At 42.1% G+C, this 25,324-nt stretch overlaps 1 protein-coding gene across 8 annotated transcripts in view; it reads right to left on the reverse strand.

Moving 5' to 3' along the window:
• Positions 1-25,324, reverse strand: part of adgrl3.1 (adhesion G protein-coupled receptor L3.1) — a 136,062-nt gene that overhangs the window by 59,463 nt on the left and 51,275 nt on the right. For all 8 annotated transcript variants that reach the window (XM_053854949.1, XM_053854946.1, XM_053854943.1 and 5 more), the window contains 3 exons: positions 20,717-20,826; positions 10,318-10,332; positions 8,186-8,974 (listed from right to left, as the gene is read on the reverse strand). In XM_053854949.1, the coding sequence (XP_053710924.1) occupies positions 8,186-8,974; positions 10,318-10,332; positions 20,717-20,826 (914 nt within the window). The remainder of the gene's footprint in view (positions 1-8,185; positions 8,975-10,317; positions 10,333-20,716; positions 20,827-25,324) is intronic.

Consider the following 25,324-nt stretch of genomic DNA (forward strand, 5'->3'; position numbering starts at 1 on the left):
GAGTATTGCAATATTTTTCACTGAAAACCTCTAAACAGCATTTTATTCAAAAATTTGTGCAAGTTCACAAGCTAATTTTACAATTCGCTTTTCCACGATTACGTACATTTTCTGAGCTAGCTCCATCAATTCTCCATCAGCACCAGCATGGACTTTTCAAGCATGAATGACTCTGGGCAACGTTGGACTTGTCTCAGCTTTTCTTGGACCACTAAATAAAGGCGAACCACAGGAGATCACACGAGAGCTGTGCCATGTAATCACGACAGTTTCAATCCGGCTTCCAGCATATTACCTGGAGGACCCAATTCAATTGCTGCCATTTCCTGGAGAGCTAATCACATGGCAACACATAGCTTAAGAAGTTAGCTAAACGTTTGTCAACCGCCACAGTTCATTTGGAGGGATTAAAAGGGGCCCTATTGTCTTCTTTTCAAGGGCTTCTCCAGTTCAGTTTTGTTCTCAGGAATTTGAAAAACAAGCGAAATTGAGAGTACAATGCAGCACTTAGCAAACTGCTGCTGGTTCCATGTTCTCCAAAGATCCTTCCACGAGGAGAACATGGATGGTCAAAGTTCAAAGAGACGATTCGGTCATTGACAGTCAGACTCTAGTCTTTAGCCGACTACACGTGAGCCAGAGTACACTGAGTTCTTTCCGATCTAAGTTCAACGGAAGAGGCGGAGGCTTCATATTCTGATTGAAATTGCAATTTCATAAAACATGATTTTGAGATTGTGAAAGCTATTTTCCATTTTCGCATAAAAATGGAAGTCACATGCCCACTTGAACACTCCATGTAGCGGAGCTTGGCGATGCTGCTCTGCTTCAATGGGGATCGGTAGTGTGTTGCTCAACTTCTGAAGTGACTTCAGCTGTAACAGGCAGCTCAATCTCCTGGAGGTTTCTGCTCGAATCCAATATTTGACTTACGCTTCAGCTCTTTCGGTTGTATAGTATATAGTAATGTGCACCTATGTTTCGAATAAAATAGAATTGAAATGATTCAACTTCAATTTTCATTCTCGTCTTAACAATGATGTGCAATGCTCAAATATATTATGGAATATTGCGATTTTTGTTATATGTTACAGTATGTTATAAGGTATAACTTATAGTACAATTGAATATTGCACTGGTGCTTGACTTGAAGAAATGAATCACAATCTCCAGAATAATCTGAATAAACCTCCTTTTCATTGGCAGCGTACTAGTAACCAATGATCAATGATTGTTGCAGGTGAAGATGCTTATCCAGCTGAGAAAAGTCCTATATTAGGTAAGAGGATGACTATCCATGAGGAGTACATGCACTTTCTGACACCTGGTGGGGATGTACCTCCCTGAAGACGATGATGTGCGACCTTCACATGAAGCACTGAAGCTGTGTGAGAGTGAAGCAAATGACCATGTGAACTCACCGAGGCGTCTCTGTGTTTGTTAAACAGACTCAAAGACACCCATGCTGCTAGTTAACTCCCCCAGCTGTGTTTAATTGTCTGACTCCCTTAATGCCTTGGGAGTCCTCAGATGTCATGTTCATGGTTTCATCTGGAGTGTATCAGCAGTCATCCAACACCTTAAAACAGCTTTCCAGGATGGGTGTGACGGACGGCTTTAGATGATGTGATGCAAGTGCAGCGACTTCAGCACAAAACACCACTCAACCCCGGCGGTCAGCAAACCAGACACATGTTAGCCACCTTAATTCTGTCAGAAAACTCAAATATGGAGAGGCGAAATTATGATGTCCTGCATCTGGCCAAAGATATCTTGCCAAGAGCTGTCGCACACTGCATCCCTCTGGGAGATATCTCAGATTCAGGCAGTGAAGGTGGACATCTGATACTGAGAGGAGAGAATGGAAGCGATATTCAGAAGTACACGACGCCTGCGTTCAGACTGAATTGATAATGTTGTATTCCTAGCAACACTGCTTTCCCACAGAGGAACACCAGGCATATTTTCCACAGTTCCAGACTATTTGCTACTGTCATTCTAACTTACTATCAAGCTGAAAAACGGACCAAAAACGCATTTGCAGTAAGCTGATTCTATGATGCTAAAAAAGGTTCTCGCGTCTACTGAGGGGCTACAGCGAAGGCTTGTTAGCGTCTCGCGTAATCACTGAGCACATTTACATGGCAGTTGAGAAAACCAAATTGCGGTCAGACAATGGGAGAGAAATTTGAATTTTCTGAGTCCAGGTTGCTATAACAATTCAGCCTTTGAAGTTTCGCACGTGTGCAGCACAGCTTGATTGACAGATGTTAAGCACCAGTCCCATCCGTTACAGCTGTTCTGGTACTATTCTGGTGCTAATGGCTGGCAGGTCTGTCTTGTTTTCTCCTTTGTTCCTCAGGGTCTTAAACCCTGAAGTGACTGTTGAGTTCCTGATCTGAATGCAGCTCCATGGCTCAGGTGTGTGCTGCCTCAGCACTTTTCCAGATTATCAGCAACGTGTCACTGGATGTACTTTTACTTCCGGAGACAGAAAACTACATCTTCACCAGGGAAAGGAAACTCCAAGACTAGCAGGATTAAATGAAATAGCAATAAAAATGGACAAGTTAATACAGTTATTTCTTCAGCTTTATTAAATACGATCTTATTGTGTCTAGTAGTTTATACAAATCCCTTGGAAATGATTTTATTCACTCCGTTGATGGCTTAATAAAAGCATTCATTATCGGCTTAACTACGCTAAAATTGTGCTTCCCACCATTTTACACCACTAATCTAGATGATACAGATCGACATGAACACCAACAAGTGGATGAAGAGGTGTTAAGTGGTGCTGCTGACCCTGCACAATTCCCATCCTGGTGCTTCCCTGCTCAACAGCAGCCTTCTGGACTTGAGGTATCAGAAAAAGTGCATAAATACGAGACAGCTTGGCCTGTCTTTGGAGCGGCAGGTTGCAATAGGATGACCTCAGCCTGACACTTGAGCCACTCTGTCAGTTTAAGGAAATTTCAAAACGGCCTGCTGTTAATGGCTGAAACCCCAGCGTCCCACTTCCTTCCCAAGCCAAGCGAGGAGATTCTATTGTTTCCATTTGTTTACCTTTCCATCTTCTGTCATCCGCTTTCTCCTGTCAGCTCTTTCGCTCTTGACCTTTGCGCTACATTGCAATCAAGTGTCACAGCGAGGCAGACCAGGAAATGTTGGGAACAAGAATGAATGGAAAGAACAACACAAGTCAACAGTTTGAGTGGAGACCTTCTTTCAGCGGTTCACTGATTAGAATGAGCCTCGGCGCATTCCAGTGTGTGTGTTTGTCTGTGCGCGAGAGCAGCAGCTCGGATCGCGGACCTTTGATTCACTTCAAAGTTGTGTTTATCTCCAACACATGAAATCCACTGCAAGTGTCACATGAGCGCTTAGAAAACGCTGAGGAGTGCAAATATCTAAACGTATCCAAGTGAAAATATATAACTGGCTCTGCTTTGAAAGCACTCCTCCTCTGTACGGTCAGTGTTGCATCACCAACACTTGGGCCGCAGTTTGACTACACCTTTTATTCTCGATCATCATGAAAACAATTTCAATTCAAATGTAATGCTTTATTTAGCAGGTGCTCATCAGGTATAACTGAATCCTATAAATCAATAATGAGAACATTTATTGGGGTGTATTGGCAGCAATGGCTCATTATCAGGCAGCAAACACCGAAATTGAATCCATGAAGATCATTTTAACAATGGCTTGGCAGAGGAGATGGTTGTACGGCTGGAGGATGAATTACCACACGTTTGAGAGGCGACTCTCTTTACGTTGACGCAGTAGACTAACCATGAGAGAGTAACTTGTTTTTATCTCAGCTTGACCTCCTTTATTTCTTCAAAGGGCCTCCAGATTTCTCTTTTTTCCAGCAGAGATGAAACTCTGCTTTCTAGACCCAGACACACCTGTTCTTTGCCTGCAGTGTGTCTGTATCGATTGCATCGCCCCAGCCAGGCTCTCTGCGTGCTTTTGGCTTGCGTACACCATTCTCTCCATCAAACAGCAGATGCCGAATTAAGCAGGCCTAGCCAGGGTAACAAGATGGTCCAGGACACCCACGGGTTTGCAGGGAGGGAGGACTACAGGCGTGAACAAATGATGCGTGTGTGTGCTAAAAATGCCATTGAACCAAAGACGGAGCTGTGTCTTCACACTGTTAACAATGAAAAATGGCTAACAGGTGAACAGCAGTAAAAGACTGAGCAACACTCAGTTAATCCTCTCACGAGGAAATTGCTGAAGTTCTGCAGCATCTTAAGACAAAGAGGAACATTTGAAAAGATGTTCAGATCAAGTGACAGACGTATGTTGATGTGCTTTACAAAGAATTCCTAAAACTTATTAAATATTCTACATTGCATAAAGTACGCAAGCCATAGGGCTGCACTGATCAATCGTCCAACCGATTCATTGACGCTGATATGAGCATTTGACAAATACAAGTCAACTATTTCTATCACACTGCTTGTTGTGGTGCTGCAGAGACAGCTGCAGACCAGCAGCCACAGACAAGGTTATGAAAGTTTTTTTATTAAACACTTGTTTTTTTCATTTACATTGCTTTAAAAGTTGCAATGTTTTCAATTCAGTGATGTTGAGTATTTTTGTTATTTAATGGGTTTGTGTAATCAATAAAAAAATAGTGACTTTTGTGTGTGATTGAGTTGTGGAAAAACTCAGAAAAAACAATCTGCAAAAATCAGTATTGGTCTGCTGTCTCACCAACGAACACTTAACTTCTTAGAGATGATACAGTGTACTCTGTGTTTGTTTTCAATAGCAACATTTCGACATTACTGAACACATCATCCTCACAGATCAGTGCTTTACCCCAGAGAGAGAAAGAAATGAAAAAAGCAGCGAAAGTGAAGTATGTGCTCCGTTTAGAAGAAACATAGTCCTAGTTTATTTCAGCCTGATCATCTCAAGCAGGTACTGCAAGTAGTTTGATCTATGGTGGCCTGAGGAGGACAAAAAGTAAGTCTCACCAAAAAGGGATTCATGAGAAAGGATGAATGTAGCCATTTCTAAAGTAAAAACCACTTTAATCATGGTCATTCCTATTTCCCTATAGTCATTTTTGCTAATAGCTAATATGACCTCCCACCACACTTCATAAGGCAAAAAGACGCCCTTGGATTCTATTGACTGGCACTTCATGATTGCGCTCTGTAATAGCATGTTGAGTCCTTGATAAATTCTAAATTTTGGGGTAGTGTTATTGATTTATTTAAATGATCATTTACTCTCATCTAAGTCTTCAGAGCTTTTGCTAAAAGCTGTACTCAAATTCTCTCTCGAAGGAAAGCCACACAATGGAAGATGTCCCTTCGAGCATCACAAAACAAATCATGATCACCAGTCGCGATTGTCAATGTGGCCATAAACATGCAGCCTTAAATGGAAGCTATCTCACTGATGCCAGCAGTGACTGAGACTAATCCCGCCTTTGTCTTTGTATAGATTGAGCCGCCTATCTGTCGGCTTCAGTAAAGGTTGTGAATTTTCAAAGAAGCAAAACCTTCCAAAGTCGATCAGATGAGAAAGGGAGAGAGCGTTCGCCAGCACAAACCGTTGATTTCACATTAATCTGATCTGAGTGAAACTGGTGTGAAAATGGTGTTTTCTGATGGACTTAGGCGTCTGCTCGCATAGCGGAACCTCTGCAATACAGGATCCAGAAATATTTATTTATACTCCTTGTTGTGAAGACTTTCTCAAGTGTTGAAAAAGGCAGACTGCAGATTATAAATTATTCATTTTTCCATTAGAACATTTGACTCATGTAAGAACACGTTGCCGATCAACAAGCATAATGGAAATGTTGCTGGGGGAAGGGTGTATTGGTGAAAATTCAGGCATCCATCGCCGCCTTATATAATGCACATATGAAGGCCCTGTATGAAATGAAGCTGCCAGGTCTGGAAATAACTTCACATGAGGCTCAAGTGAGAGATGAAGCTTTTATCTAGGGCACAGCACTGTGCAGCAGGTACAGGAGCCGTTTTTGCAACAGTGGGTTCTGATACTGTGAGGCCGACAGTGTCATCAGAGACTGGTATGTGGCTCCCTTCACCTGTTTTAAGACTGAGACAGCCTCTTCGTCCAGCGTACATCTGGGACTTTATGGATACTTGAACCCTGGACTGTCCACTACCTTCAGTATCAGCCATTCTTTTTGCTGTTCCCCTCCTAAATGTAGGCATGAGCCACCCATTCAGCTCTTCTTTTCCTTTTGGCATCATGCATGTGGCGTTGCAGCTAGTCCACCTTAAGCATTTTTGGTCATCCTCCACAGTCACACCTGACCATATTCTCTTCATGCCTTCCCTCACACCCATGAACGTCATTGGCTGTCTATCTTTACTATTCTTTCCTAGGTACATCTCTTTCTAACATTCATTGTCCAGACAGCTTTTTATTAAGATCAATTTTCGTATCACAAGCCGGCCTGATCTATCTTCAAGAAAAATACCTTCTTTCCATCACTGACTTGACTGCCTGACTCAAACCAAAGCAACATAAACTCTCACAAAGATGTACATACTCTTTGGGGTATAGCCTTCAGGTCAGATAACACCCTATTTATCACAAAAGTAAAGCTAATGTCAAAGTTGAGTTTCCTGTCGTGTTGTTGTTCTTTTGTGACTTGCATGCACTGGCTTTAGACAATTCCACAATTCCTGGAGTGAGACCTCCGTGAACGCATCGGCAAAAAAATAGTGTCTTAAGACCATGGTACCTGTCGCTACACTTTTTGGCATAGGTTTCTGGACTATCCTGTTTTCCGTTGTGAGTCCTTGTATTCGGATCCTGCTCCCTTTTGAACATTTGATTTCTGTCACTGCCTGTGCCTCAGGCCTCTGTCTCCATGTTTACGATGTTCAATGTTTCCCTCCGGACCACTTTTCTGTTTGGATCTATAGTTCTCCCTCAGTGATTAATGACCTGAACTTATTATTAAAAGAGCCATATGCCATGGCCTTACTTTGACTTGAGCTGCCTAGACCTCCCTCCCCTGCTGTCAGAAGCGTACTTGAAATCACCAGTCACAATGGGCCCAGATCGGAAAAAAGTAAACTTATAACAGAAAGTGATTGTGTTGTTTACCCAGGAAAGTCTTTAATCAGGCTGTCAAGAAAATGCACTGGAAGGTTATAAATACCCGCGGGATTCTTTGTCTTGTCAGACTTCACGGCCCACTTCCGATGCCACTGTATAATATTTCAGAAGGTCCATATAAGAGGATCCAAAAGTAGGACCATATATATATATATATATATATATATATATATATATATATATATATATATATCTTTTAAGGTTCCAGTTTACTTTTCTGACGCTAGAAAAGTCAAAAACACACCAGACCTTGAACGATTCCGAGGTGATCACAAAGTTCTTCTCTTTCAAGAACACATTAATGATGCATGCGGGGCTGTTCATTAAATCGCTGTCACGCCGAATGATGAAGCCAAGTTAGATGCAGAGCAACGCAGTGTGGCAGGATTGATTCTACATATTTGTCTCTCACTGGTCAGCATTCTGGCCAGTTGATGTGCATCGGAGGTCACTCCGCATTGATCTCCTCTTTAGAGCCTTCAGACACACCTAGCGCTCCATTATGCCAGTCACTCATCACACTCAATTGTTCACCAATAGCATATGCACGCCCACAAATAGCCAAACACATTGTTATGCTCGAAGTACATCACACACACAGGCCAGTGTGCAGATCGGTATAAACCAAATTTGATGCTATCTCTCCCTCTCTCGCTCTATAATCGCCCTCTATTATCCCTTGTACTACACCTCCTAACTATGTGTAAGGCCTTGCGCTAATTCAGACATCATTTAATAAGACACGCAGTCAGACTGCCTTGACCACTACATCGAAAGGTGCTAAAAGGCAATTACACTGGGCAAATAGCCCTTCGGGCTCCAGGGGCCATAACCCTGCCAGCCAAAGGAATAAAGAAGGAGAGGAAGGACTCTGACCTCTCTTATAACTTCTGCCATTAGAGGGAAGAGAAAATCCAACTGCCCTTTTATTGGATTATAAGTAGTTCTTTTATAAAATAGCACTTTGTTGCTGATTCCCACTGTATTCCTAGCGCTAAGTTACATTCAAGGTCTCGAAAAGTAGCGCTAGGCATCAAGAAACTGTGAAGCAACTTACCGTTGTTGCCAAAATCCAGTGAATACTTGACGACGTGATAGTTATTCCAAACATAGAGCAGGTTGTCCCGGGGATTGTAATCCACTGCAGCAATGTACTGGTAGGAATTTGGGAATGGGATGTTCACAGTCATCTCCTTGCTCTTGTCGGTGCTGTACATATAATCTATCTTGTTCCCCGTCCCTTCATTGTCATCGTCCTCATAGACCGTCTTCACAACATAAAGGACTCCACAGATCATGAAGGCGTTGGAGGCGGAGCGTTTATCGTAGCTCGTGTCCCAGGAGCCCTCGATGCGGAGCGTGTAGGGGTTAAGTTGACTCACCACAATCCGACCATTGTTCTGCTCCGTAGCGTAGATTACCCACAGTCCGTTCTCGTCCACAGCTAAGTCGATGTCCGACTTGCCCCCCCAGCGGTACGGCGAAGTGTCATGATAGTTGGCGCTCGCAATAATGGCCTCTCCGCTCTTAATTCGTGTGCGCAGGTCAAACTTCACGATGTTGCGGGTGCGTTCCTTGTTAAAAAATAGAGCGCCGTCATACACGACAAAGCCAGTGCCGTCCACGCGATGTGGGAGCTTGTAAGTAGTGGTGGGTCGACCAGCAATGAAGTCCTCCTTTGATGAGTACTCAGTCAGCGTGTCGGTGCGGTATGGAGTCCAGGGCATGTAGTAGATCTTGTCAGAGGCATGTAGGGGGTCTTTACACCAGGCTCCAGACTGGTGGTCGGATTCAAAGAGATGCTCGCTTTGGTAAACCCCTCTCAGAATCCCCGGGCACAAGAAAACTGGTAAAATAAAGTTGAGAAATTATCAGACGAGAGGATTCTTTTGCTTCTTTTGCACATAATGCAACGGGAATGTGAAGCAATATGCCTCTGATTCAGAATAACTTTTCCAAATTAAAGCTGTGTGATGTCTACGGTGCTACCTCACTCATCACTGGTGTCACCTTGAAATAAAGGCAGTCAAATCTAATTTTATGTTCAATATTGCAATATTGTGTCAAGAAATACTGTGGCTACATCTTACAGTAGCTTGATTCTGAATGCAATAACTTGAAATTATGACCATGGATTTGACTCATTTGCTTTATCAACCGTATTCCCGGAAAGCTTGGAATCTAACTTAAAGTATAATATGGGCATTGTTGCAACAGATTCCAGCAAATGCATTTTTAAAATGAAAGATTTTAGGGGCGGGATTAAAAACTTCACACTAGCAATTTCTTTTTTTTCTTTTTCCTTCATCAATCATTTATTCTTTTACTTATTAGCTACTCTTTGTTTCTATCACGACAGCCTTAATATGTCATTGATTCCCACTGTGCGGTGAAATAGAAATAGAAAGAACTGATTAAATCCAGAAACATAATTTCCTCACTCTCATGACTTCCATTATTGATGTGTAGTGCAGTCCGTACAGCACATTGTGTCATTCAGCATACGTCAAAACAAACGCAATAGTATGCAACCTAATATGCAGATAATGGCTTGGTTTAAAATCTGGAAGAAAAGTAAAGAAATGTTCTCCACGGCCCTCGCTGTTCCCTCATTTCCTGCTCCATCCTTCCTCCCAGGCTCCTCATTAGTCTGCCGGCTCGCTCCTCTTTCCTCACTCCTTCTATTTCTGTCAGAAACTCCCGACCGAAGACTCGAACACATCTTCTATCGCCTGCTGTTTCTGCTATTATTACAATAATTCGATCACCACACTTAGCTCTGTATTCCCACCTTGGAATACTGAGGTCATGTTTTATGAGGCTTGTGGGATGCGTAAATTTAGGGGAACCCGTGCGACCAGATACACAGCCATGCCCCAGATGCGCGTTGTGGTTTTCCAATTTGGTTCAATAGAATTCCAGAGCCCAATGCAAAGGGTCGCCTGGTATGGATTAAACTTTCATTGTCTAGTCAAAGCACGGGGCAAGATTTTCCCATCATCGGAACTGTTAAATGTCACTGTACTTCTGTGTTCATTAAAACCGGCTCCACCTCAGGATAGTTTTAGTGACATTTCACCTGTAGGACTGGTGCCGAGTGTGTAACTCATGAGAAGCGCTGTGTACTACTGTGCCATATAGAAGCAGTGATGCACACAGTTCGCAGTAGAACGTGCGTGTGTTTCTTACCTTTCTGTTCCACTTCTGCACGAGCCGTCCAAATCGAGGGGGAGACAGAGAAAGACGGGGACAAGAGACAAAAATAGATTAATGATGCAATAATGAGGAAACCGCGATAGCACAATATCAGATCGTCATAATCTCTCTCATATTTCAAGCCACCCCTGTGAGTGCCAGGGAGCCCTCTTCGTGTGTGATTGGCAATAAGGTTACGCAAGCCGCAGTGCAGACTACAAAAAGCCGGCTTTTTGGCAATAATGTATCTCCCATATGTGGCACTCGCAGGCTCCATTACAGTCACCGCCACATGTGCCCGGCGGAAATGGAAGGAGGCACATGAAAGCAGGAGTGTTAAAGCGTAAAATCCCCGTTTAAAAAAACGTGGAGGTACAACTGATTTATTTATTGTGACTCATCTGTCAAAGATTTCCTGAAGGGGAAATAATCCGACGTTCCATTGAGTTTACCAGCTTGCACGGAGATTGCCGTATTTTGGAAGGCTGCAGCTTGAATTCCATTTGATATCCTGTCAAGTATTCATTTTAGGACCATGCAGAGTCCTGGCAAGGACTTTCTTGATGAGTGTTACATCTGGAAGTCTGTTTGACCCTGACACTAGCTGACACTAACTTTTCATCAACCGGGCTTTTATTTCTCCCTACATTTCCCACAGCCATCACATGGATTTTGCCGTGTCTTGTTTTCAATGAATAATATATCTTCGCTTTTGTTACTGCAGTCGAATGTTTTTCATTTAAGAAGGAGCAGTGCTTTGTTCTCTGGTTGACAAGTCGTTTTGAGATATATATTTCAAAAGTGTTTTGTGCATGTCGTGTTTGCAGATATATATATATATATTTTTTTTTTTCGGTGTTGTGTGTCAAAACGGTCTCAGGGTTTATTCCTGATCTCCCAATTCACTGACAGCTGACATTCATATTCATCGCTCTCTCAAAACAGCCTGTTGAATCGGTCACGATATTGGCATTCACAGTAAGTGATTTAGGTTTCAGTGAAATGGACTGGTTCAGAGGAATATCGGTAGCAGCAAACATCCAAAATTCAGGTATCAAGTAAAAAAATAAAATAAAATAAAAGTCGATGAGCGCATTCCTTCAGGCTCATCACAGTAGGCTCCCTTTACGTACGAATGCGTACCAGTCATTTTACGATGTTCCCGACACAGATCACATATTTCCAAGAGGTCTTTACAATGGTATTGTTGTTCAACCAATACAGCCCAAGTCAGAGTTCATGACAAGATCAAACCTCAAAACAAACATGGCGTCTTTGAAAGAACTATTGATAATGTACTTTTTGTACAACAGATGGATGGCCGCATTGTGGGAGGCGGTGGTTGGTGACTACATTAAATATAGGGACTGGAAGATGGAGAATCTCTGCCAATGTTATGACTTCTCCGTATCTCATTCGCGCTACATATCGGGTAGCAACAGCAACACTGCCCCCACAGTTTCCGGAAGTACTGCTCTGTTTGTATGCTGTATGGAAACGTGCAGAAATGCATCCGTATGTAGCATCCAGCATAAATGGGCATTAATACTGAGGAGTCCAGGAAGACAGATTGACACACTGTACATCTTTCTTGGTCCTCCTTAACAGTCTACCTTAAAAGGCGGAGTTATACTTTACTTATTGACTACAACAGCTGGGATTTCTCAGGATTAGGGGTCAAAATCCCGGTATGCCTGGGGAGAACCCCTGGCTTGCTTGTTCGCAATGGAGTGAAAAAAATAAATAAACAATATGAGGCAAGAAAACCAAATAAAACTAGCTATGAAACCGGATCCTTTATCCCATCATTTGCAGATTCCATTTAGACACACTAAGAAAAAAACAAACTTTAATCACCATAATACAAAACCACTGTATCGTCCCATAATCCCCCACATCATTTAAAGAGTCCTTCAAGCATGATGGAGCAGATTAGAATTAGGGAAATTTGATTCAGCCGAGGAGCCGCACCCACCATCAATAAAACCTCCAGTGATGTAAAGTAGACAAGCTAATGCCTCTGTTGTGTGTCACCTATTCCTCCGTTAATGCCTGTGCAAACATCTGTGAAGCTCAGTTGCTGCACTTGTTTGCTTCAATCTCAGCACGGGCCACATCTCCATTATATTCAAAGCGTTATCTTAGCAGCTCGGCAGCGGGTTATTCGTGTCACCTCTGAGTAAAATGGGCACGCTTGCTCCAAGCCTCTTAAACATATGAATTCCATTGCACCTTGCTCCCCGGGGGACTGAGTGGATTGTGAACATGGTAGAAACCTAATCCCGGAGGCACTTCCCTGTGTCTCCTTCAAGGCCGTTAGAGACCCGGTGAATGGAACTGGTCCCCAGAGAGGAGGAAGAAGGATACAGGGGAGGAGAGGAACGGAGAAATGACGAGATGAGAAGTGAGGGATGCAAGAAAAATAGACAAGCCGAACCCTCAAAGGGAGACGTTAGGCTTCCGGATGGTGCAGGGTTAAATATAGCAACCGTGCTACATATTGCACTGCACATGCATAAATTCTCCATTAACACGTCGGAGCTGAAAACTCATCTCCCACCACAAGACATCCTCAAACCCATGTGTCACACGTAAGTGTACCAACACATAAACACAAGCACCATTAAGTCCTCGCCTCATGAAAGATGCATGATAACTGATGCGGCTTAGCACAACTGCTGGATAAGTAAGCGCAATCTTCAGGCTCAGATGGTGTGAAATCTCAGAACAAGTATGTTCATGGCCGTGTTTGTGGGGAGGGGTCTGGAAGACGTTTCGGTCACGAGCCCAAATAGTGACGTGAGACACACCTGGTGTGAAGGGATAAATAAATGCACATTAATTTAAGTTCAATAAATAGTTTTACCTTTTATCTCAAACAGGAACTAATACCTTGCTTTCAAATTTTCTGGTGAAAGGAATTAAAATGAATTGAACATTTTCCATTAATAGAGAGGAGAGTCATTAATTCCCAAATTCCAGGCCTGGGAAGCAATGAGGTCCACTTCCCTCAAGCTTCCTAACATTTGTGCCGAATGGATGCACTTTGCTTCAGACCTGATTTAAATGAAATTGATCATCATGCCTTATGAGGATGAAACCGAAATAGATGTTTAAATTCCAGTTTCTGCATTTGTCTGATGTGTAGTTGTTAATGTCGGCCAGTCTGAGTCTAATCTTAGCGTCACGCTGCCATTTTAGTGAGATGAGTTTTCGTCTAGTCCATAATAGCGGACTCACCCCAGTTTCAGTCGACTAAGGTTCTGAGGATTTTAGTCTTATTCCACTCATTCAACTGCTTATTTCTAGTTCTAGCCCAAGTGAGTTGATGATCTATATGAGGACTACTGAGGATAAAATATAAAATGCATTCTTTTTTATTAAATTTGAAATATTTAGCTTAAAATAAAATAAAAAAAAAAAAAAATATATATATATATATATATATATATATATATATATATATATATATATATATATATATATATATCTTTTAATAGTTTTAATTTCACTTCCCACAAAAATACAAATGCCACCAATTAAAACAAAAAATGTCAAAGGCTCACACTTTGTTTCTGTCTTTGTTTTAAAAGAACAACCATGAAGCATGTGACACTGCCATACTCTATTTGGGCTTTGTCAACGCAGATGAACCAACCGTTAAAAAACTGAGCGGCACAGATTACATGCAGAGTCACTTAATCATTCGAGCAGAGCTGAAGTGGAGCTGCGACAAATTTCCTGAAGCTGAGTCCGATGTAACATGGGCTCCTTCACTGTGTCACACGACGAAACTTTGTTTCTGAAGTTGTTAATGAGCGCACCACAGGCGCGTCTCCTCAATCGCGCCGCGAGTAAAGAGCGATAGCGTGTGTCTGCAGCACCAGGAGTGAGATGCAACTCATGAAATTAACTTGCCTCTTTCTGGTCAAGAAAAATTCAGGGACACTTTATCATAGCTCTTATTTTTGAAACCACAGTTCGGCTTGTTTTTATCCATCAGCAGTGCATGATACACTAAATTAGAATTGCTGTCATCTGCACGGCCTTTGCGTTGTCCTGTTGTCCTCCTGTGATAGAGGTACATTGACGACAATATTAATTCGCCAGTGATTTTCCAACATGAGTTTGACGTCCGTTTTCCCTCACAACTCTGATTGAACAGTAGCAACCAGATTTTTGTTGATAGACATTATTGATAGAATAGATGGACTTTATTGATCTCACAAAGGAGAAATTCACCATTACAGGAGCTTTGAAGTTGTTAGTGCAAAAACCAAAATAAGTAAATGGTTAGTGCAAACAGGTAATAATCTATATCCTTAATAATAGTGATATAGAGATATACAAGTAATATAAGTTATCTATATCCTTTGGAGCTTCATATATAGATATGCACACCTCCTATACGTATCACATGCTCAAAGGCAGAGGTTGGCAGACATTTCCTAAGGGGCCAAATTACATACTGTGACCGTTGAGAGGGCCAGTCAAACCCAAAGATAGGAGGGCAACTGAAAATTGAAAATAAAAAGTGATGACTTCATGTGTAATTTTGAAATTACACTTAAAAAAATCATAGATGTTGGTTTGTTGTGTTTTATTTAATTTAAACCACATTCCATTTAAAGGTGTGTCTCATAGATTTCAAAACCTACTTTCAATTCTGATGTATTTTAAGGGACAAGAAATACTGCTAAAACAGCCAACAGAAAAGACAAAAGAAAAAAACGAAAAGGTTATGTTTCAGTTCCAACATAATGAACAAAAAATAATGCACAAGACAAAATTTTTGAGACAACAACTGACTCCAGGAGGGCAACATAAATACAGTAAAAAAAAAAGTGAATTATAAACATGACATGACACAGGAAGAGAACCAATGACCTTCTGTTTGCTCCCTTCTTTCTCACCTCTTAAAACCCATTCAACATGTTTCAATTACTGTAGTTCGCAGCCACCTCTCTATGCACCGCCCTGCTTTGTTCAACTTTTGTGTTGGACTACACACTTCCAAGATTGAAAACCTAAGGCACCCAGGGCACAGCAGCCCAGGGAGAGAGCAACAGTGAAAGGAGAGATAGAGAAAATTAGGTTAGATGAGGCCAGCAGACAAAGAACACAAAGAACAAATTAACTGATAAAAGACGTCGTGAGAGGTGGGCAAGGAGGACGGGGCATTTGTTGAAAGAACAGATGGGGGGGTGTAGAGAGAGGAGCTAAGTAAGCAGCGGTGGAGAACGTGGTCAAACGTATGGCAATGTATTTAAAAAACAAGCCTGAAATTCCAGTGACCATTAATGACCTTGGACATGAGCCAGCCGAGCTGACAGGAGATCAGAGATAATAGTGTGGAGGCTGCTGTCGCCACTCATCTGCAGGAGACTTAACCTGGCTCCGTGCTAACACAAAGAGCGCACACACATTGTCATTTCTTTTAGATGTATTCTCTCTTCATAAAGCTTAAATTTTCAATAAAAATGCTAATTAACTTTTCACCACTGGAAAGTCAGGGTTCGACTTTTACTGCATCACAATGAGTGTGGAGCGCAGAGAGAAAAATGAAAATGAAGGCAGCTCAGCGGGTCAAAAGCTGAATATTGCCAACAGTGGTTCTGTAATACTAATACTGTTTGCAAATATGATAATATGGAAAAGACTTGGTGTTTAGATACACACAGCAGGACAGGATGGTGTGTGTTCGCTGTGAGATGGCTTAGAAACTATAGCGCTTTCTCAAATTGCAAAACAAAGTAATTCACCACTGAGGAAACCAAAATAGATGTGTACTGCTCATTTTGGACATGAATATAGTATAGTAAAAAGACAACGAAAATGGCATGGCATGAGAAAAGGAATGTAATGCCACACCAGAAAATAATTTGATATCAGAGCTTCACTTTAGATACATGAATGGAAATAAAAAGAAAAAGAAAAAAACAGACTTTACTACCACACGGTCGTACACAATGAACTTGCCTAGTAGTATGAAATAAGTCTGCCTTTTACAGCCAAAATAAATAACATTTAAAAAAGAATAATAATAATAATAATAATGTAGGCTCGAAGATATTACTGAATAAATTCTGCTTCCCCTGCCACCAATCAATGGCCTTAGACCAAAATAAAACATTTGCGTCACCTGAGGTAAGGACAATGTAGTTACCATCCAATCATTGTGAACAACCCTTTCAAAACAATTGGAAGGTGATACATCTATGAAACTCAACCCTCAACCCTTGTTGCGCCCTCACTACAATCAGGGAAAAGTTAGCAAAAAGACGCTGCGCAGTTCTGGAGGTGAGGCTTCAGGGGACCATCTGATGAAAGAGGGGTGGACTTTGGATTCAAAACTCCACACACGGTCTGCGGTTTTAAAGTCTGCTATACCTCCTCCCATTCACTTAAGAGTCTTCAGATTCAAATGAAATGTGAATAAAATCAAATACATAAAAAATGTGATTTCCATTACCATCGCAGAATGGCGACTCATAAATACGGTTTTATTTACGACCAAGTGAAACGCCTGATGATCACACTTAGTGTTCCAACGAATCAACTGGCTGTGATGATTTTGAGGAGCTGAATTGGACAGGCGCCTAAAACAAAGGTGATTTAATGTATGGATGTCAGCGGTGCCCTTTCATTCCTGAAAAGGGCCTCGGTTGGATAATTAGTGCCACAGCTAGCCAGTTTGCTTGGCACACGACCGCCGCACAGTCGCATCAGAAGCAGACTGTGAGCGCTGAAAAAAAAAAAAAGAAAGCACTTGATTTTCATTTTGGAGAACAGCCAAAAACCTGCAGTGTACCAGGGAAGATAAGCGCCGGTGCACGTTTTTTTTTAAACCACAAGAAGCCGAGAATGAAAGAGGTTGAGGAAGTCCGATTCCAAGTATGTGTGTGTAGGCACTGAAGTGGAAATGGGTAAAGTTACTGCTGAAAATGAAGCCTGTTTGATTTATTAACCTTTCCTCCAATGCAGATTTGTGTCATTCCTTCATAGAAATTGGGAGTAAAATTCAATTTTCTGACAGGCTACTAAGGTGCTAAGCTGGGAAGGACTTTGGTCTATGTAGCAAAGATGCGTGATGAGCCAGTGCGTGAGTGGGCCTGAGCTTGTGCTTCTCCTGGTACTGACCCACCACATTGGAGGTCGCACCATCGTTGTTATATTATCACTGTGAACCAGACCATATACACGTTCCACAGTTTGTGTTCTCTTCCTGCTGAGATGTGTACAAGGTTTATCACTAACGTCGCACGATTTTGGATGGTTATTTTACAGTATTAATAACTAGACATTTTAATGGTTACTAATAACTACTTCCATATGGACTATACATGGACTTATTCCTTTTGTATGCACATATATTTACATGCAGTGTCTTTTCCTCTCAGTACATTAGCTTTTGTTTAGACATTTATTCTGAATTAGAAGTGCATACAGAGTATGAAAAGTTGGCAGTGATATAGAAAACCATGTGAAACCATCCTTCATGGACGTCAACATGTTTTCCCTTGTATTTCCCACGCACACACAGGAACTTGGTTCTGTATCACAGCGTTACCTGATCCGCCCAGAACACTTAGTCAGTACACGGAAACTGCTAATGTATTGTTCAAGGCCCTTTCTCCCTCTTTCTCCATTACCATTACTCCATCTCTGTTAACTGAGAGATCCTTTTTCCCTAAATCTCTATCCATCCATCTTCATGTCCTTCTCACTGTCAGCTGAGCTCCATAATAACTCTGGGTTTGAAACGCTGCCGATCTTCTTGAAGGACACCCTACCCTGACACGCCCATTATTTATCTGATCAACAGGCAACTTGTGTCCCTTTACACCTATTAAACACGCTGTAGTGTACAAAACCAGTGCCGCAAGCAGATGCGCTGCAACTGCATTTCAAAATAAACGGTTGAGACTGAAGTGAAAACAGTGGACTGAGATACATCTGCATGTGTGTATGAGGGTGCGCTGCGGCGCTTGTGAAGCATTAGGCAGGTATCAGGTTGTTTCCATCTGCTCCAGAGAGAGCACTGATAGTCCTATTATTTAATCTGCCGGTCATTCTAGACGCCAGGCAAGAGCTGTTTCGCCAAATATAATTGAATGCTTCAGTGCGGGAGATCGCCTTGGCCGCCAGTTGGACCATCCAGCCAAGTCTTGCTCACAGAGTCGAAATAAGTGCAAAAACATTTAGGAAGTATTCTTCACCGACTTCACTTTGTAGAAGTAGAGAGCTGATGTCTGACACACCCTTGGTAGTGTAGTAACAGTCTGTCAGAATACATTCATTTGAGTGCAGGGTAAAGGTGCACCTGTTTTGTCAATGGATCAGATTCCATGGTGACCATGAGCTGAACGTCGTGAGACGTGGGATACCACTCATGGAGATGAGAGCAATGCAACTGGCAGAAATCCATCCTGCTTGCAATGAGCAGGAAAATGTTGTTTTTTTTTTATTTACATGATTGCTTTTTTGACTTTACCCAAGCCAGTACTCATTCAACCAACATGCTTGCATCCTCTCACCATCTTCAGACACGACAGGTAATGTGGTTCATTCTGATCATGCTGAGCCTGAGTGGGCGCGGAATTTGCTTGCGTCATCTCCAGTGCTTTGGTGGGAAAACGCAATTTGTTCGTCTTTGTCAACCATGTCTCATCTGTCAATTAAGGAAGAATTGTTTGGCAATATATATCACTTCATCCTAAGTGAATCATAGCGTGCAGAGTCATGTTCACCCCTGCCCCTGCTACAGGCGCCTCTACATCGACACTAGCTTCTCTGTAAACAATGTTTGTCAAGTGAATCATACCTTAAAGCTCTGATCAAATGGCTTTCTTTTCAGTTTTTTCACAAGGGAATTAGCACATAAACTATCTTGGAATGTCCCATTCGGAATTTGCTGTCCTCAACAAGCAGAAATCCAAATGTCACACAAGCGCTAACAAGGCCCCCGAGGTGAATATGTGGCGGGAACAAAGATGATTCACAATTCTTAACAACAAATGAGCAAGACATTAATTGTGAAATCCCGAAAACACCTGGCTCCTGACTGCATTTAAAAAACAGTGCCTTAAAACTTAAATATTTCACCCACTGTTTAATTGTGGCCATTTTAACTGACCTTTGCAATTCAGTAAACAGAACTGCTAAAGGGGGCAGATTTATACAACATTTGCTCACTGTTTTCCTTGCACAGAAGCGTCATGTTTGCATTTGCTGCCAGCTTTTATTTTGTGTTCTTGTTTCCTGTTGTAATCATTCTGATCATCCGCAGCCAGTTCTAATCACCTGCTGCCGCTTAAAAAGTCGCTCAAACCTGAGTGAAGGCACCAGTTCCTGCACTAGAGGGAATTGATGCGTCTCGATACAGGAGTCACAATATGTGAAGTTGTCTGAGAAGCATCCGTTCGTTCCACGTTCGCTGTAATGCTAGTCTGATGCAGTGGATTCATCAGTTCAGATGTGCCACATGCAACACATCTCACGAACGGCACGGCTCTTTGCATGGTCTGCACTACCCTGTGAATGCCACGGGTGACCGCCGAACCCTTTCTGATTCAACCATCATGTTGGTTCATCACGGTATATATATATATAGTGCACTTTAAATTGAGTACAGTAACACAGCATCAAGGAACACAATATTTGAGTATGTCAATATTTTCTTACACCCCAACTTTGTTGTGTCTTTCTTTTAGAAGTCTGGGCGTTAGTGGATCTACTTTCACCTGTTCTTTCTCGTATTTCCGACTCTTTCTAGATGTGTTTTTAACCACCATTTCTGTCACTGTGCTTGGCTGCCAGTGATAGTCGTGCAGCAGCCAGTGCCAGACTTTGTGTTTGTTGGAGCCTGGGGATCTTTTGGACATTGTCCATTGATTTTGGATGTTTACTTCTGGGCTAGTTATTGGATTATTTATTTGTTTATGTGTTTTTTGTCGTTGTCGTCCATTTTGAAGCTCTGAATTCACCTTTTGTCTTCTATTTCCGCTCCAGGGAAATACAAGACAGTCACTTTGTGTGACGTTTCAACAGTCATCGAGGCAGCATGCAAAGGTTTGTGTGTTTCAAATGCACAGAACTCCAAATGTTTTCATATATACTTAAATAAATGTGTCTTTATTCAGTACATCCCAAAGGAAAGCACAAATTGCATCATAGCTTTGCTTCTTGAGCTAATTTGTTTTTGTTATTTTACTGACTTTAACGCTGTTGAATTATTCTGTTATAACTTTGTCGGGACAATTTTTTGGACTCTTCACATCATAATAAGTGAAGTGATGGTACTATAGTCGTGCAGCTGGCTGAGCACACGATGGGATGGACATTTTTTTAAATCAAAGACATACACACTGCTGTATAGAAGAAGTACACTTACTGTACGGAACACACTCATACTGCACTTCCAGGTATTTGTAGGTGCCAGGGCAGGGATCTGGAAAGACATCCGGACCTGCAACTACTGCGCACTGGGTGCGGTTGTTGCATCTGCGGAAAAGAATGGAAAACAGAGTGAGTGGAACATGCCTTCAAAAGGAAGTGTTTCTAGTGACTGATAAATTAGGCAATTTTCAAATTTACATAATGGGCACTTCAGTCATCCATGGAATTTGGAGCTATATTCTCTTTTAACTAAGGATCACGGCAGTAGGAACTAGGCTTTGAGGAGCTCGGTGCTTGGTGGAGGAGTGATTGCAAGACAAGCCGGGCCCAAACTTCACAGTCTCCTGTAGAGAGTGTCCAACAACACTGCAACAAAAGCTCTGAGTTACTGAATGGAACTGAGGTTCTACAAAGCTACAGAACGCAGCACACCAAAATCGACATTTGAACAAAAAAAAAACTATGCTGACAGCACGGATCGCCACCAAGCAGCTCATGCAAAATTGTCATTAAAATCCCTCAGAAAACTGTTAACGGACAGGCAGACATCACCTCTCCGGCTGACGTAGCACCCGACCTATGATGACGCTAAAGTGTGTACACACACAGGCTGAAGCATGAACAAACACTATACAACGCTTACTCTTCAGTGACAACAGGTTATGGAGAGATGCCTCGAGTGTAAGCCGCAATTGCAACAATGAGCTATTACTTGAAGAGGGCTTTCCCACAGACGTCAGGTAATTATCTTATTATTCTCTGACACACAAAAAGTAAGTAGTCCTCTTCTTATTAGCACAGGTGAGAATACGTGCCACATAGTGTGTAGTTACCACCTTCAGGGGCTCAGGGAAAAAAGGAGTGTTCTTTAATCAGGGCGACTCCAGGACAAGCGCTTTAAGGGGTTTTATTAATGCCTATGTGGACCACTATTACCATACTGGAGGAAAAAAAAACAGATCGTTTTGAAATGAAACTAATCGTGAAGCATAGAATTAATTAGAAAAATGTGAGTCTGGGTACAGAAAGCATTCAATGAGAGGGGCTGAAAACACATTTTGTACATGACACATTATTGTAAGTAGAAACATCATCTCATAGAATATTTGTAAAAACACATTCTCTAATTAAAAAAACACTGGCTAACAATGTTTAAGATAGCTCCTGCAGAACAACCTAAACAGTGGCCTACATTTCACCGCATCTCAATGTGGACTGATGATGGTGATGATGGAAATGAGTGGTGAGGAAATGTGGCACATCTCTTGATTTATTTGATGCCTACGTCAGTATTGTTTTTCATCAACTCGGGAATTCAGCATGTTGCTCAGAATCCAGGAAGGAGGAAGGACGAGGGGGAGGGGGGAGCATCAAACCACTGCAGCAGCTGTAATTTTAGATGCAAATACTGGTCGCTTTTCTCAAAAGGAACGTTGTCATTCATTTTAGGGGTGCCCCCCAAAATAGTCAAGAAAATCCATTTGTGTGGCCGAACTATAGTTCTTTAGTGAACTTGAATTTTTTTTGCGTAGCGGGTCACACGCAACCTCTTATTTAATGATGTGCCACTTGAAATAAACTGATGCTGCTTCAAAAGTGAACAGCAGGCAATAGCTTCAAATTTGCTTGAGTTAGCAATACTACTTGGATTGAGACCATTGACACCTTAAGATAGAAAAGACTGACTTCAAAAAAAAGAAAAAAAGTGTCTGGCTTTCAAAGGAAAAGAACAGTGTATATGTTTTCCGGGTAAGTATAACTTAACAGATGTATTTAACGCCTAGTGTGTGAGGAACTTGAGAGCAATACTGTGGCAGAAAGTAAGCGCAAACCGTGTGCAGTGCTACTGAAAACAATCCCCACGATGAGAATTCTACATCTCACAATGCATTCAATCAGCAAACGTACTTGCAGCATTGTACTTGCACGTTACATTTCCCTATTCGCTAGAACAAATCTGAAGAGACAATGCGATGTACTCTCCAGCACGGCAGCATGTGACAGTCGTGGAGTCAGACTCTTCGGTTCCCAATAGTAGTTTTACCAGTATTTAAATGTAATCTTCACAAAATCTCAATAATGACATTAGCAGATACTGAGACTCAGTCGCAGTGTCCGTGTCCTTTTCATTAGATCAAAGGGTCCTAGGAGGTTTTCTGACGCAAGCGTCTGACTAGATGGCCATACAGTATAAACACAGGAACGGTTTTCCAAAAACAATTGTCGCGTCACAACAGCAGCAATAGATCTTACAAGAAATATTAATATCTCCACCACATCCTTCGAGATTCACCAAGAAACAACAAACTCGCTGTCTTATACGGCCACAATTTAACCTCAAAATAAAACAGTCAGAACACAGTCTGTGAGGCTACGAACAGGGTTTTACTACAGATGTGAAACATGGAATTTCTCATTTATACACTTAGGTAACTATTAAACAAACAATGATGTCAGAGACAAACTCCAGTAAGGCATAGAACGGAACTGACCATCCAGGAACAGGTTGAACTGAACAACCTTGAAGTGAACATTCAAGGCTTATTTACTTATTTACTTGTCTTCACATACCAGAACAAACAATTCTGTCTGAGCAAGTTAATGTGGCAAACCGTGAGCTAAACAGTTCGCACACAGTCAAGGTGCCCCTTGAATCAGGGGAGCACAGAATAAGAAAATGGATGGTCGGATAATAAACATTGAAACCTATCAAAATGTGCAGTATATTAGACACAGCCTGTCTGTAAATGTGTATATGCCACAGCGATAAAAACCCATGAACTGCCTTCATGGCATTTATGTGTAAGTGTTTATGACTAAACATGCCAGGGCCGATGCACACAGGCGACCATAATGTGCGCACGAGGGCTGAATCCCATAAATTTCCACGATAGACACACAATGTAAAGTGTTATCTCAATAGCAGGTGCTGCTCCCCGTTGGATCGTTGAAGGAAGAACAAGCAAGGATACAGAGAGCGTTTCATTTTTGGTAGCTGGGAATTAATTTTAACACTCCTGTTGTAATCTCATATTCTGATTGTCCCGAGAGGAATTTTAATTAGGACGTCAAGTGTCTTTTTCTCAGAGAAGTCTAGGTTGTATTGGGAACATGTATTCATCCAGTCACACGACAATAGCAACGCACTCCTTTCATCCTTCCTCCCCTCTCAGTGAATGAGCGTTTGTTGCTTGTTTGTAACTAATTCCTTTTAAAAGTGACGATAAAACCTCACATACGGTGTCAAATCAACGGCAGCAGGGATTTCATCACTGCTGATGTCGCCCTCTCGGCTTCATCGGCCTGGAACCTTCATCTTGCATCAGACTGGCTCCACTCCGGAAAGGGACTTCATCACTGACGGAATTTTAAAACGCAAGTCGGAACGACGACTTGACATAATCGCCCTTGTGCTCTGGTTCCCATCACTCCATCTTCTCTCCTCCACCCTCTGTTAGCTGTAATAATAAAGCAATTTCTTCCCCTGCGTTCGTCCTTCTCCTCGCTGCCATCACTCCCCCCGCTTCGCTCTTCTTTGTCTTTCATTCAGACAACTTGATTTCGTCGAGTCTGTTTATCTGTCTTTAACCCACTTAACTGCAGCTTCTGGAGTCACACCCTAATATATATGTACATATGCAGTGCGTGGAGGGCCTGTTATTGCTGCTCCTTCCCCTCCTTATGAGCATCCTATTTCTTTAATATGTTTCCCTGCCTCCCTGAGGGCTCCGCGCACAGCCTCTCTCTGTATTTTTCTCCACTCGTCCATCCTTGGTGAAGCCTGCCCTCACGTCACAAATCTTTCTGAGCCAGCTGTCTGACTCACATCCAAAAAGCCTCTTGTATGTTTCCTGCGCTACCCACTTTCCTACCTATTCGACAGGCCACTCGGAGACAGACAAACACCCACAAACAAATGCAGACACATTCAGCAGCACATCCATGCCTCATTTGCGACGAGCAAACCGGTGTTGTGATAATGACTGCAATCCTACAATTATTTTTCACGCGAGACGCTTTCAAAAAGAGTTACTGGACAAATCACAAAGGCTGCAGTTTCTGGGCGGAGGATAAACTAGCTCATGTGATCCATCCGATCCAGGCGATATCCAGCAGGAAGGGTCCAAATAGCACAGTTTATAATGATGCGGAGGAACCCCGCCACCTGCTGTCTGGCACAAATGGACATCAATGTACAAGCTTTGGTCCACATCTGTATTTCAGCGTATATGTGTGTGTCCCTGGTGTTTTCTCCTTTCTTAATTAGCATGACCACATCAAAACACAGCAGTGGCCTGGATAGCGCCGCGCCTGCTGGCTCTTTTTCCCTGCAATTTGCACATTCTCTATTCACTAACAAAGCAGAGAGGCTGCAGACGGAGACGAGATCGGCTCCATGACGTCAAACGCTTTACCTCGCCAAATTGTTTAATCACATCGACATGACTGACTGATGGTTTGAAGACATTATTTGGATATGCCTCATATCAGGAAGGACTCTCATAACCCGATGAGATAAAAGACGGGAGAAAGGTTTATTCTACACATGTACCACCAGAGTGAATGAGAGCAGAGATCTCATCGCCATAGAGGAGAAATGAGC

Source organism: Synchiropus splendidus, chromosome 2 (assembly GCF_027744825.2).
Source record: "Synchiropus splendidus isolate RoL2022-P1 chromosome 2, RoL_Sspl_1.0, whole genome shotgun sequence".
Lineage (NCBI taxonomy): Eukaryota > Metazoa > Chordata > Actinopteri > Syngnathiformes > Callionymidae > Synchiropus > Synchiropus splendidus.